Genomic DNA, 13,554 nt, shown 5'->3' on the forward strand with positions numbered 1-13,554 from the left:
AGTAGTGCAGTGACTATGTAGGCAAATGCGACAGCCAACATGTTCTCAGAAATGGCTCGTAACCCCCAGGGAATCTAGCACCTTGGTTTGGTTATCTAAAATTGATAGGGAATACTGGCCAGAAAAGAATCCAGCTCAGACATTCTTTGGGGTCAAGTTCTCTGCTGTGGAGGAAACACTAGTGAAATTAATGTAGATCCAGCCACTTCCACCAGCAGACAATTTGGCCCCACATTTTCTATTTTCAACTTCTACTATTACTAACATTTGTATGGAAGCAGCATCCTTGGTTTTTAGCAGTGTGTTGGTTCATGCAGTTTCTCTTCACCTGAAATCCTAGACCCCTATTCTGCTCTGACTTGTACCAGTGTATATTCTGAGCAAATCCGTTGATTTCAACGGGTCTACTCGGGATTTACTCCAGTGTAATTGAGCGGACTTTGGCTCTAGGATTTTAGATGGGAAATAAGCTGCAGATGCAAGATAACTACTAGGAAACAAAGATGCTGTTTTCATAAAGTTGTCCCTACTTCTGAACCAATGTGGGAAGAGAAATGCTGAGCATTCATGACATTTAAGCAAATGGGGTAAAATTTTCCAAAGCAGCCAAGGGATTTAGGCTCATAGTCTCTAAATAGAGACTTCTGTGAGATGTCAGCTGGTCCTCACACACTATCCCCAGTCGTATGGGAGGAAAGGTGAGAGTTTATGACTGTTATTTTAAAGAATCAATCCCTTTGTCCTGACGCTTTTTAGCACATACATGCGTACACACATACACACCCAAGTGCTGTGCAGCTGTGGAAACCCTGGATTATTCCGTTTACATTGATAAATTATAACCTTTCTAAGAAAAAAAGGCATATCTCTTGCTCCCTCTGAAGTATTGTTCTGTTGATGGGTGCTGATCTATCTTGTACAGTTATTTATACGTCACTTTTTCAAACCTGCAGCAAACTTCTGAAGTGTGCAAAAAAAAAGAATCATCCTGTACAATACAGGCCATATTGCACTGTGCTGCCTCATGTAACAAGCCACATGAAGATAAAAAACCCTTGATGGTTCCATAGCAGATCTACAGCAGGATACAGCTGACTTTTTTTTTTTAACGTGCTCTTACAGAACAGTACAGAACTATCTCCAGGGCAAAATTCAGACATGCTATTAGCAGGTGCAACTTCCATGTGTCGTTCACATCACATATGAAGTTTGTCAGATATCGCAAAAGGAGTTCACCGGTTTTCTCTGCAGAGTGAACCTAGCTTTCTACCCCAGCTTTATTTTATTTTTTAAGCAATATAGCCACATACAAGAATTCAGATGAAAGAAACAGATCGAAGGGTTTGTTTCTTTTTAAATATTGGTGTTTCCAGGAAACAAGGGTTTAAATCTTGGCCATGCTCCAGTGACACAAAGAAACTGGAAGCTGGTGCATATACCCAGCCAAACCTCTCCTCAGCCTGTGGCAGCTCCCAGCTGGCACAGAGCTGGTGTAGCTGTTGTTAAGCGCTCCAGGTAAAGAGCTGCACACCAGAAGTCGTTTGCTGTGCACAACACCAACTTCTCTTGGTCTAGAAAATATCTGAACACGGCTGTATCTTTCTGAGAACCTGGCGCTTTATCTGATAACTGTCTATGTCAGTGGTTCCCAAACTTGTTCTGCCGCTCGTGCAGGGAAAGTCCCTGGCGGGCTGGGCTGGTTTGTTTACCTGCCGTATCTGCAGGTTCGGCTGATAGCGGCTCCCACTGGCTGTGGTTCACTGCTCCAGGCCAATGGGAGCTGCTGGAAACAGCACAGGCTGAGGGACATACTGACTGCCATTTCCAGCAGCTCCCCTTGGCCCGGAGCAGTGAGACGCAGCCACTGGGGGATGCAATCGGCCCAACCTGAGGATGCGGCACGTAAACGAACCAGCCCAACCTGCCAGGGGCTTTCCCTGCACCAGCGGCAGAACAAGTTTGGGAACCACTGGTCTATGTAAAGATAGCTCGTATGTAGAGCACTCCTGTAACAGCCATCCCTCAACAGTTCTCAGCACGGTGGCCCTCGTTGGTGGAAAGGGGCTTAGCATTCCAGTGGGGCCTTGATTTGTGGGTGTTGGACATACACTCGTCTCCCACTGATTTCAATCTGAGCTGCAGGTACTCAGCCCCTCTGAAGATAAAGCCCCCAGTGCCTAAGGGTGGGCACCTATAAAATGAAGCCACTATTGGAGATGTGAGCTGTGTAACTTCTCTACTGTCGCAAAGTGAGTCTGTGGCACAGCTGGGATCTTCTGATCTCAGTCATGTGCTGGAAGTTAATTGCTCCCCGTTATTATATTCCTATCAGCTGGTGTACTCCACAGCTCAAAACAGGGGCATTTCACCTACTGTGAACAGAGTCCTCTATGCAATTATTGGTCAATAAGGCATATAATAAATGTGCATTCTTAGTGTTTAGATTAATGTGCTAGAAATTGATCTATAATCCACATTAGGAATACAATATTGTCAACCCCAAATGTTCAAACTCATGAGCCAGCCCCCCAAATCATGAGCTTTTATGTAATAAGAAATTTTGGGTTCTTTTTCTTTTCTTTCTGTAGGATGCATTGGGGGAGGGGGTCACATTTTCAAGCTTTTCTCTGCAACTGTGAGGCCTAGAAATATCCTTAATAAATGAATCAGATGAGTTTTTCCTGTATTCACTTGCCTCCAGAAGCTGTGGCCTTAAGAAAAAGGCCAAATATAGTGAGATTTGTGATAAAATTGCATGAGTTGGCAACTTGGGTAACAGAGCCATATGGGAATTTTAAATGTAATAGCCACCTAATACTATGAAATTTCAGTTTGATGGAAAAGTAAATGTGTCACATTTGCATTTATTCTTTGTAGACTAGAGAATATGTTTTCTCCATTCTCTTCCCTCGCACTGTCTCCTCTTGGTCCTTCTACAACCTCACCACTGTTTACCTAAAAGCCTTCTCCATTAGTGCTCCTCCCATTCGGAATAGCCTTCCTGCATGTCTCCTATTCACTAAGGGCCTGATCTAAAAACCACTGAAAGTGGGGTGATTCACTACTGGTGAGGGTGATTAACCACTGAAACAAACTACCAAGGGACATGGATTCCCCCTTCTACTCCCCCAACACTTGTCATCTTCAAATCAAGATTGGATGCTTTTCTGGAAGAAGCTTTAGTCAAACACAAGTGATTAGGCTCAATCCAGGAACAACTTTTGTTTAGCCTGGCCAAAAGAAGGCTGAGGGGGGATATGCTCGCTCTATATAAATATATCAAGGGGGTTAACGTTAGGGAGGGAGAGGAATTATTTAAGTTTAGTACTAATGCAGGCACGAGGACGAATGGGTATAAACTGGATATTAGGAAGTTTAGACTTGAAATTAGATGAAGGTTTCTGACCATTAGGGGAGTGAAGTTCTGGAATAGCCTTCCGAGGGAAGTAGTAGGGGCAAAAGACTTTCCTGGCTTTAAGACAAAGCTTGATAAGTATATGGAGGGGATGTTATGATAGGATCGTTAATTTGGGCAATTGATCTTGAATTACCACCAGACAGGTCTGCTCAATGGTCTGCGGGGAGATGTTGGATGCGATGGGTACTGAGTTGCTGCAGAGAATTCCTTCTTGGGTGCTAGCTGGTGACTCTTGCCCACATGCTCAGGGTTTAGCTGATCGCCATATTTGGGGTTGGGAAGGAATTTTCCTCCAGGGCGGATTGGCAGGTGCCCTGGAGGTTTTTCGCCTTCCCCTGCAGCGTGGGGCACGGGTCGCTTGCTGGTGGTTTCTCTGCAGCTTGAGATCTTCAAACCATTTTTGAGGATTTCAATAACTCGGTCCTGGGATGGGGGTTGTTAAAAAATTGGATGGGTGGGGTTCTGTGGCCTGCCTTGTGCAGGAGGTCAGACTAGATGATCAGATTGGTCCCTTCTGACCTATGAGTCTATGAGTCTATGAGTCTATAACTGGATTAAATCTTGTGTCCTGTGTTATACAGGAGGTCAGACTAGATGATCTAATGGTCCCTTCTCACCATAAAGTCTATGTATTTGTGTAGTCCAACGGTTTTCAACCTTTTTTCATTTGCAGACCCCTAAAAAATTTCAGATGGCGGTGCGGACTCCTTTGGAACTCTTAGAGAAAGCTCCCCACAAATCTGCAGACCACAGGTTGAAAACCATTGTTCTTTGAGTAACAAAAAACTTTCACAAACCCCTTAGACATGATCTGCAGCACTCCAGGAGTCTGCAGACCACAGGTTGAAAACTACTGGTGCAGTCAATGGAAAGACTTGGTCTTCAGTTCTCTATTTCTCTTCACATCTTAGCTGAAAGCATGTCTTTTCCCCCTTACATTCTCCCTTTGCTATTATATATCACTGCCACGCTGTTGGTTTACCTCTACATACATTTTGAGATAGTTTCTGTGAAAGCAATATTACTGGTATAGGCAGACTTACCTGGAAAGGATATTTATAGTTACAGGGAATTGTGATGTCACTTTTCACAATTTCAACACATTTGATCCTGGACAGTTCAATGGAGCCCTTCAAAGTTCTTTTTTTCTGAGAGAAAGGAAAGTATTCGGTTAAGAATTCTGATTTGGCTAATTAAGATTAATTGAGCAATTAGGCAAAGGCTGATTGCGAAGTCCAAGGCATTTACTTTAAAGGAGTAGGATCAAAACCTTTTGTATGCAAAGTACATTAAAAAAGTAAAGGGCTGAACACAGCAGGTAGTTCATTATAGAGCTGGTCAAACTTTTTTTGCTGAAACATTTTTTCTAGAAAAAATGGCTTTTTTACCAAACCAAAATATGTTAATGAAAATTTTCATTGCGCTAGAAATTTTCTAATTTTACACTGAAAAAGAAAAACTGGAAAAATTTTCAGTAAAAATGTTGGATTTCAGTTCTGCTTCTGGTAGAAATTTTAGGGGGTTGTTTTTCAAAAACTGAACATATTTACCAAAAATGGAATATTTTAATGAAATTGGTTTTCAAAAACCAAACATTTTTCCATTTGGGTTTTCAGTTTTTGTAAAAATTAAACAATGCTTTTTTTACAAGAAATCTTGAAATAAACATTGTTTTTCAAAATTTCCTTTAAAAACTAATTTTTCTGACCAGCTCCAGTGTACTATTGTTCATTGTAAAACACTAGATGGATAAATAGGCTTGGAATGGGTAAGAAAAAGGGATCCCCAAGAAAATGTTTGCTCGAACCCCTAAAAGCAAAATGGTTGCATTTCAACAGCTCTGTTAATTTCTTTTCCCCTAGTCACCACTCAGCATTCATAATCAAGTTGTCAGCAGCTTCACAAGTGAGACTGATTAGAAAAACATCAGTGTCCACTAGACAGGACCTAATCAGATGCCTGTTATCTAGTGCATTTTTCTGAAGGATTCAGTACAAAAACATTTGCTCATTGGAAGCAAAACTCGTTTCCTGTTTTGATTCTTCTTCAGCCAGGATTAAACGTTGTAGCTGTCTTCCAGCTTAGATCTGCGATGACAAAAACCTGCAGTGCTTCAAGAACACCATGGTGCAAAGGATTTTTGCTTTTCTAAAGCAATCTGTAGCTTTGATCAACGTGCTGACAGATGGGCTTTGGAGACTATTTTGTATCTTTTGTTACATTGCTACCTTTCAGCTGCCTACCTGTGTATAATTTCAGCGAAGCAGATAGTGCAGCTGATCACAAAGGGTGAGGTTCATCCTGTGCACAAGGCCCCACTCTGGCCCCGCTGCTCAAGGGTAAATTTCAGCCATTCATTCACAGTCATGACGAACGAGAAGAGAAGATCAGTACCACCCTCCCTGGCTTTGCTGAGACCTTTATCATGGCCAGCAGAGCTAATATAGACACTACTTACAATGTAACTCAGCCTGCGGTTACACTAGCTGGCTTTTTCCAGTCTAGCTCTGTGGGTCAGGAGTGTGAAGAGGTGTGATCCCTGACCCACAGAGCTGTGCCTGCAAAAGCCTCCAGCAAAGGTGCAGTTATACTGACAAAACTGCCCTTTTGCCGATGGTTTCTTCGCTCACGGGGGCGGGAGGCTCTGGGCTGAGCTATACTTGGTATTTTGCTATATTCCCAAAGGGAGCGCTTTGCCAACGTTACTAAACCAGCAAAGCCTTCCAGTGTAGACACAGCCTCACGCAGGACATGGATAACTCTAAACTTCACATGGGCTCACTTCACCCCACTTCTCTCACCTGCCGCCTCTTTCCTTTCTTTCTCACCTATTTATTCCTCTGTCTCAGTCTCCCCTCCACAGCTCAGATCATTCTTTCCTTCATGCTGCCCCTGGGACCTTATCCCCCTCCCAGGAGCCATTACATTACTTATAGCCTGTAAAAACCTTTCATTTTATTTTAGCCCATAGCCAACACTAAGTCCTCCCTCACCTTACTATGTTGACATCTGAGGCTATAACCACAAGGCTTTTGGAGCCAGTGTTTTCTGGTCATGTTCTCTGCCTTTTGTTTCTCAGAGGAACAGCAAATTGATTTTTGTTGATACCTTTCCTAGCTGAGGGGAATAGGGAGAGTGAAGCCTTTGTGATGAGCTATGTCCCTGTCTAACATGTCCCTGTCATCACTTGTCATATGCATTTCAACAACTAAGTGTCCAAGGATTCCACAAACAGACCAGGAATTTGACTGAAGAAGGCAATTACAGTCCTGCCACACATAAACCACTGGAACGACTGCTCACAAACCATGCATGATCGAACAACAGGGTTGGAAGCTAAACACAGCCCTGACGCGCTGATGCCCGATTGCACACTAATCTCACAAAAGCAACGGTGCCATTTTGAAAAAAAAAAATAAAAAGCCTCTTTAAAGTGGTCTCAGAAAACCTCAGTGTTTCCTTCCAAAAAGGGGCCAGACAGCTGAAGTTAAATATGTCCATAGCTTTCTGTTTGCTATTCTCAGCTTGCCTATGTTATAATTAAATACATGGGCAGCATCTTTCAGGGTCGTCAGTTCCTTTTACTTATTTTAGCTAAATACTTCAGCGTCTACTGCACACTCTTCATCGTGTATCCTCAATACTTACCCAGGGACAATAGTACACCGCTGCCACATACTAAGGTGAAGTATAACATGTTGCAAATTAACATTTACAGCTTTATTGATTTTATTTAATTACTGGCTGAAGGGTGCTCATGAAAATCAGGGACTAACAACACTGCACAGGATCAAGGACAGCACAAAGCTTCCATGCACCACGCTCCTAATCTGAATTATTCCAGCTACTCCCAGATCATAGAATCATAGAATATCAGGGTTGGAAGGGACCTCAGGAGGTCATTTGGTCCAACCCCCTGGTCAAAGCAGGACCAATCCTCACCTAAATCATCCCAGCCAGGGCTTTGTCAAGCCTGACCTTAAAAACCTCAAAGGAAGGAGATTCCACCACCTCCCTAGGTAACCCCATCTCCACTGATTTCACAGGATTCTGTGGTTGTTGCCAAGTAGAAGTGTGTTGAGCTCTAGCTCACTCTTTGGGGTTTCAAGCTATGGCCCCAATCCAGCAAAGCATTTAAGCATGTGCTTAACTTTAAACCTGTGTTTGTCTGTTACAGGGTGACTGGCCCCATTTAGGAGGGAGCTGGGTCCACTGCAACTGTCTCCCAAAGGGGCTTAAGAGAGGGTATCTAGGCCATGGAGAGGGCTAGGAAGGGCCGGTGAGAGCACAGAAGGAAAGGAGAGGCATACGGGAGCAGCTGGTGAGCACTATGGGGAGTGAGCTCCAGGAGGCAGTGCACTCCCGCTGATGAGCGACAGTGCAGAGAGTTTTAAGTTGTTGGTGCGGACCAGCCAGGTGAGGAATCCTGCTGAGCTGCAGGCAGGCTCATGAGGAGTTCCCTGGGCAAAGGGGAGGAACTGGCTTGGTCCGGGGAAGCCGAGCCTGGAAACAAGAGGGATGATGCTGCAGATGAGATCCCAGGAGCAGGGGTAGGACTCACAGGCAAGGGAACCTGGGGAGTGGAACACTGTGGGGAGCTCTCCTGACTCGGTGGCAGTGGTAGCAAGTTGTTGGTAACTCACAATTGGGTGGCCTGGAGAGTGGAGCCCTGGAACAAGGGCAAAGAAACAGTGAGCAGAGTGGAAACCGGCTCTCGGGTGGGGAACCTGGCAATGATCTCCCTGGAGGGGGCACAGCTAACTGTTGTGACTGTCCCTGTTCTGCTTTGGGGTTTTGAGAGAACAGTTTGATCCTGAGGGTTCTGCAGCTTACTGAACGTGCCCATGAATTAACTCTGCCCAGAGGTGGCTCTTTAAGTTGGACACGGAGAGACATTATTCCTTTCTAAGGGGGAATGAAGGGGAAACTGAGGCAACTGTCCAGTTTGTTAGTGGGGGGTGCTTTGAGGTGGAGGCCCCCTTTGCTACAAAGTCCCACTGGAGTCAAGAACATGAGGCAGGTGCTTAAAGTTCAGAGTTTGCTGAACCTGGGCCTGTGTCACTTCAGCGACACAAGAGTCCAGAAATAGAGGTGAGAAAGTTTTGTAAAGAAACCCAAAGCCAAGCGTCTCTCAGCTCCCTTTGGAGTTTTGTGGAGAGTGTGAAATTTGCTTGTGTGAAGGAAAGTGTCACTGGTGTCACTCTCAAAGGGATGAACCCTCCCTGCTGGGCTTACCCTGAATGGTCAGAGTAGGGTCTTGCAGCATTGGTGGGGAGCCAGAATATTCCCCTGGGCCCTGGATCTGCACTGCTACCAGCCCACCCCTGTTCCTGCCCTGCTTCCAGCCCCCTGTACTTTGGGACTGAGAGGGATGCATGCAAAGCGTGCAGATCCCATGCCAGGCTCCTCATGCTGCATCTGGGGCCCTGTGGTACCTGGCTGACTTGGTTTGGTGGTTCCACTTCCATCAGAAAATCAGCCTTCCCACAGGGCTTCTTTGCTGCTAGTCACTCTCTGAGAGGAAGGGCCAGAGGGCTTTTAGCTCTGCAAGTCTGTCAGCTAAAGAGACTGGCCGGCTACTCAGCTCCCTCTGCCCACCTGACCGGTTCCCTCTGCCCACCTCTTTGAGCATCATCCCTCACACAACTCAGGTAAGTGGTGATAGAATCAGAAAACATTCTCGTTGCTGTTGGATGATGGGCCCTTTAAGTTCTCTTGGAGGCTATGTAAACCTATTCTGAAGTGTTGTTAGGAATCCTTGACCTTTAGGGTACGTCTACACTGCAATAAAAACCCCAGGGCACCCAGTCTCAGAGTCCGGGTCAGCTGACTCGGGCTCTTGGGGTTCAGGTTAGAGGGCTAACAGTAACAGCGCAGATGTTTCGGCTAGGGCTGGAGCCGGGGCTCTGGGACCCACCCACCTTGTGGTGTCTCAGATCCTGGGCTCCAGCCAAGCCCAAATGTCTACACTGAAATTTTACTGCCCTGCAGTTTGAGTCCCGAGAACCAAGTCAGCTGACCCATGCTAGCTGCGGCTGTGCTGAGGGTCTTTCATTGCATTGTAGATGTATCCTTAGAGTCTGGCTAAAGATCTAGCTAAGCAGCAGCAGCAGCAACACTGAGGAAGGGATTCCCATACCTGCTGCTGAAGAATGAAAGTGGCTGGGTTGCCTTCTCTCCAGAAGATGCCTGGGGTCTGGGAGAAGAAGGCTTCCTGGACAGCCTCCCAAAAGAGGAAATGGGGTGGGGAGTAGTCCAGCGAGACACCCTGTGAAGGTAAAGGGCCACTGAAACTGGAGGTTGGGTGGGGACAGCGACAGAGGGGAAAGACACGAAGATGACAAGGGGAGGTGGGGCAGAGTCTGCATGGACACGTCGCAAGTGGTGTAGACAAAGTTCAGGTGGGAGCTCAGGGCCTGCTGGGAGGCAGAGGGGGCACTAGAGGCTATTTCATGGCACTCACCTGGTTCAAATGGTTCTATCAGAACCGTTGCCTTGAGAAGCAGAAGCTGTGGGTGATGGGTTTGAAAACCACATGAACTGGACACCCCCATAAGATTCACTGAGGCGAATGGAGACCAGTGGGTTGACCCAGCCCTTGCCAATTCATCTGCAACGGCTGCAATGCTGAGGGCACAGCACTCCTGCCTGGTTCCCAGAAAGGCGCCCAGCCAGAGCAACCCAGCCCACCAGCATCCCTGGTCCCAGAACTGTGAAGGAGGTGCACTAGGACCCTGGCAGGGCCTCCTTTCCACACTGCCATGTGGCCTTGGGGAAAGAAACTGCAGGCAGGAGTCAGCCAGAGACTGAAGCTGCAGGAGCCGTTTAAGCAGGGACCACCAGACACTGATAATATTTCCTGAGGTTCTGACTGGACTTTCTCTGCTGTGGGCTGATTGGCTGTTTGCTCCAGACCCCTTCTGCCCAGTCTCCTTCTGTCCCCTCGCCCTGCTTCCTTCCCTCGCCTTTTCTGTTAGCTACCCTAGCCTGACTAAACCCCAGCCCCCCACAATAAAAACCATGGCACTAACATGCTGTTTGCCGCCATTAAGCCGATCGCTCAGCTTGTATCTTACATTCCTTGCCCCTGTCCATGGCTGTGTCTGTTTAGACTGTAAGTTCTTTGGGGGAAGGACTGCCTGCCGTTCTGCTTGTACAGCATCTAACACAGTGGGGCCCCAATCCTGGCTGGGCACTTGAGGCACTACTCTGAGCGCATGAGTGATTGATTAAGGGGAATGTTAATTTACTGCTGCCTGTAGATAAAGATACAGAAATTATTTCTCAACACTGACTTCCAAAATGTTTCCCTTGCGTAAAGATTTTAACTCCCCCTTTCCCTCAACGGTCACTGTCTATATTTAGGTTTCAGAGTGGTAGCCGTGTTAGTCTGTATCAGCAAAAACAATGGGGAGTCCTTGTGGCACTTTAGAGACTAACACATTTATTTGGACATAAGTTTTCATGAGCTAAAAACCACTTCATCAGATGCATGGAGAGGAAAATACAGCAGGGAGGTATAAATACACAGCATATGAAAAAATAGGAGTTGCCTTACCAAGTTGAGGGGGTCAGTGCTAACAAGCCAATCCTATTAAGGTGGGAATGGGCTATTCTCAACAGTTGACAAGAAGGTTGATTATCAGCAGGGGGAAATTAGTTTTTTAGTGACCCATCCACTCCCAGTCTTTATTCAGGCCTAATTTGATGGCGTCCAGTTTTCAAATTAATTCCAGTTCTCCAGTTTCACGACAGAATCTGTTTCTGAAGTTTTTTTGTTGAAGCATTGCCACTTTTAAGTCTGTTATTGAGTGTCCAGGGAGACTGAAGTGTTCTCCAACTGATCTTTGACGTCAGATTTGTGTCCATTTATTCTTTTGTATAGAGACTGTCCAGTTTGGCCAATGTACATGGCAGAGAGGCATTGCAGGCACATGATGGCATATATCACGTTGGTAGATAAATTTAATTAAAGATGTGAATTTGATTCTGGGTTCAAATGATCAGTAAAGACACTGCATGAAAGTCAGTCATACTTAATTAACCGTTCTGATGAAGAAGTGATTGGGATTCTCCACTGAGATCCAACCAGGCTGGGGAATGCCAAGACATTCTCCCAGTCCACACCTGCCCTGTCACCTCTCCCTCCTTATCCCACCCAGCTGCTCTGGCTGTTCTCAGCATGTAGCCGCAGCAGCAGCAGAAGCTAGAGTCTCCCACATTGTGGGTTTCTAGTGGTGGGACCAAAACAACTCGTTCTTTCTGTGAGGCAGCATGCAGCTATTGTGAGACAAGAAAAAGAAATAAACACGTGACACCTGTATGCAGCTAGCACAGACTGTGCATGAAATACATTTTAGAGCTGCAATTAATAGTAGAATATTCACAATAGCAGCAGGCTGTGACACTCAGCATCCACTGCAGATTTGTTTAGATTCCCTCACCCCGCTAAAGAGTGTGGAATTGGAGATGGCATAGTCTTTTGATTTACGTCTCTCTCTCTTATTAATGGTCATGTTAATAACACGTCTGCCTCAAAGAGAGGGCAGAGCTCGTTGTGCAGTCCCCTGTTGATCCAATTGACTACTAAAACTTACCTCTCCATGTTACATGTAACATACGGCTCTACATGTTCCCCTTCCTGTGTTAGCTGGGCTGTACGAACAATAAGTCAGGGAATCAGTTCTCTGACTGGTTGGAATGAACTCATCCAGTGTATCTAGAGCGCCGATTGAACTAATGAAGGAGTGCTTTGTGCTCCGGTCCATGGAAGCTTTGCCATGGACTTCAATACGGCCAGGACTTCACCCATAAGTTGTTAGTGGTAAAGTGCAATTCTACTCCAAGGGAATTTTTAAAAATGGAATTGTGGGCTTCCCTGTTCATTGCTTCTCAGTGGTGTCAGTTTTCAAGCACATTTTCTAACTGTCAATGCTGTAAGCTCAACCGGGGACCCTAACAGTCAAGTTGGGCTCTTTCCTTCAAATGCATCGTCCCCTGAAAGCAAGTTTCTGCAGGCCAAACTATAGTTGTATAATTCTAGTTACACCTATGTGACCCCATTGTGTTAACAAATGGAACTTGGTAAACAACTCTGTCCTTGATGCACAAGAAGGAACAGAAGTCACCTCTTTCTCTCCTAGCTCAGTTGGCTCTGCAGGGCTAACGGGAGTGAAAAGCAGAAAACAATTATTTTTGTCAGCAAAGTAAGCAGACGTGACTCTGAATGCACACAGGGAGCAGTAAGAAGGTGACATTTTTACATAGTCACTTCTCAGAGCACAACCACACTTTAAATTATTCATGATCCATGTGCATCAAGGTTAGCCAGTCACAACAGTACAACAACATGTGTTGTTCCTGGGGGCATGTTTGGTCTGTGATAGCAGGAAGCAAAGGCTGGAATTAAAAATCATGTCTACGGATGTATTTGTACCAGTTTTGAAAACACTTGATAAGTGATTTGAAGTAGAGCTGCCTTTCTTTCTGAACCCACAGAGGGAAGACAGGAATCCAAACTCACCTCTAGAAATGATACAGAAATATATATTGTATACATCCCTTGTTCTTATTGCTCTGTCTACAACAGTATATGCGTATGCTTAAGCCCAAAAGAAAAAGTTAGTAACATTCTATGCCCATGGTAAATATTTGTAAGATATAGTGTAGATATTATAATGATGTAGAGACAGGTAATGTACGTGCACAGTTTTCAAGATATTAGTCATTCGTGAAGTGCTAAAACATTATTACTAAGTAGTTAGGGCAATAGATAGAACATGTTAATGGGTCTAGTTGTTCTCTGAAACCAGGTTTATGTTGAACAAGAGCAGAGATCTTTCACCTCATTTTCAATAACTTTACTAAGACCTGATCTAAGTTATTACATTGTTATTTTAGGATGAAACGCTTAAGCCTTCAAAAATAACGTAGGGTCTGATGCAGCAAATCACTTAAACATGTGCTTATCGTTACGCACGTGAGCAGCTCCACTGACGTCTATGAAACTGCACACATGGTTTTAGGATAAGCATATGCTTTAGTGCTTTGATGGCCTGGGACCCAATTCATCTTCCCCTTCAAGTGAGGATTTCGAACATGAAAAGCAAAGGAAAAGCATCTAATGCTTGCCCGAG

The 13,554-nt window shown here is 45.2% G+C and overlaps 1 protein-coding gene across 1 annotated transcript in view; it reads right to left on the bottom strand.

The window, feature by feature from the left end:
- Positions 1-13,554, bottom strand: part of ITK (IL2 inducible T cell kinase) — a 45,050-nt gene that overhangs the window by 22,808 nt on the left and 8,688 nt on the right. Inside the window, exon 2 of the mRNA XM_050961294.1 lies at positions 4,462-4,566. Coding sequence (XP_050817251.1) covers positions 4,462-4,566 — 105 coding nt within the window. The remainder of the gene's footprint in view (positions 1-4,461; positions 4,567-13,554) is intronic.

This window comes from Gopherus flavomarginatus, chromosome 7 (assembly GCF_025201925.1).
Source record: "Gopherus flavomarginatus isolate rGopFla2 chromosome 7, rGopFla2.mat.asm, whole genome shotgun sequence".
Taxonomy (NCBI): Eukaryota; Metazoa; Chordata; order Testudines; family Testudinidae; genus Gopherus; species Gopherus flavomarginatus.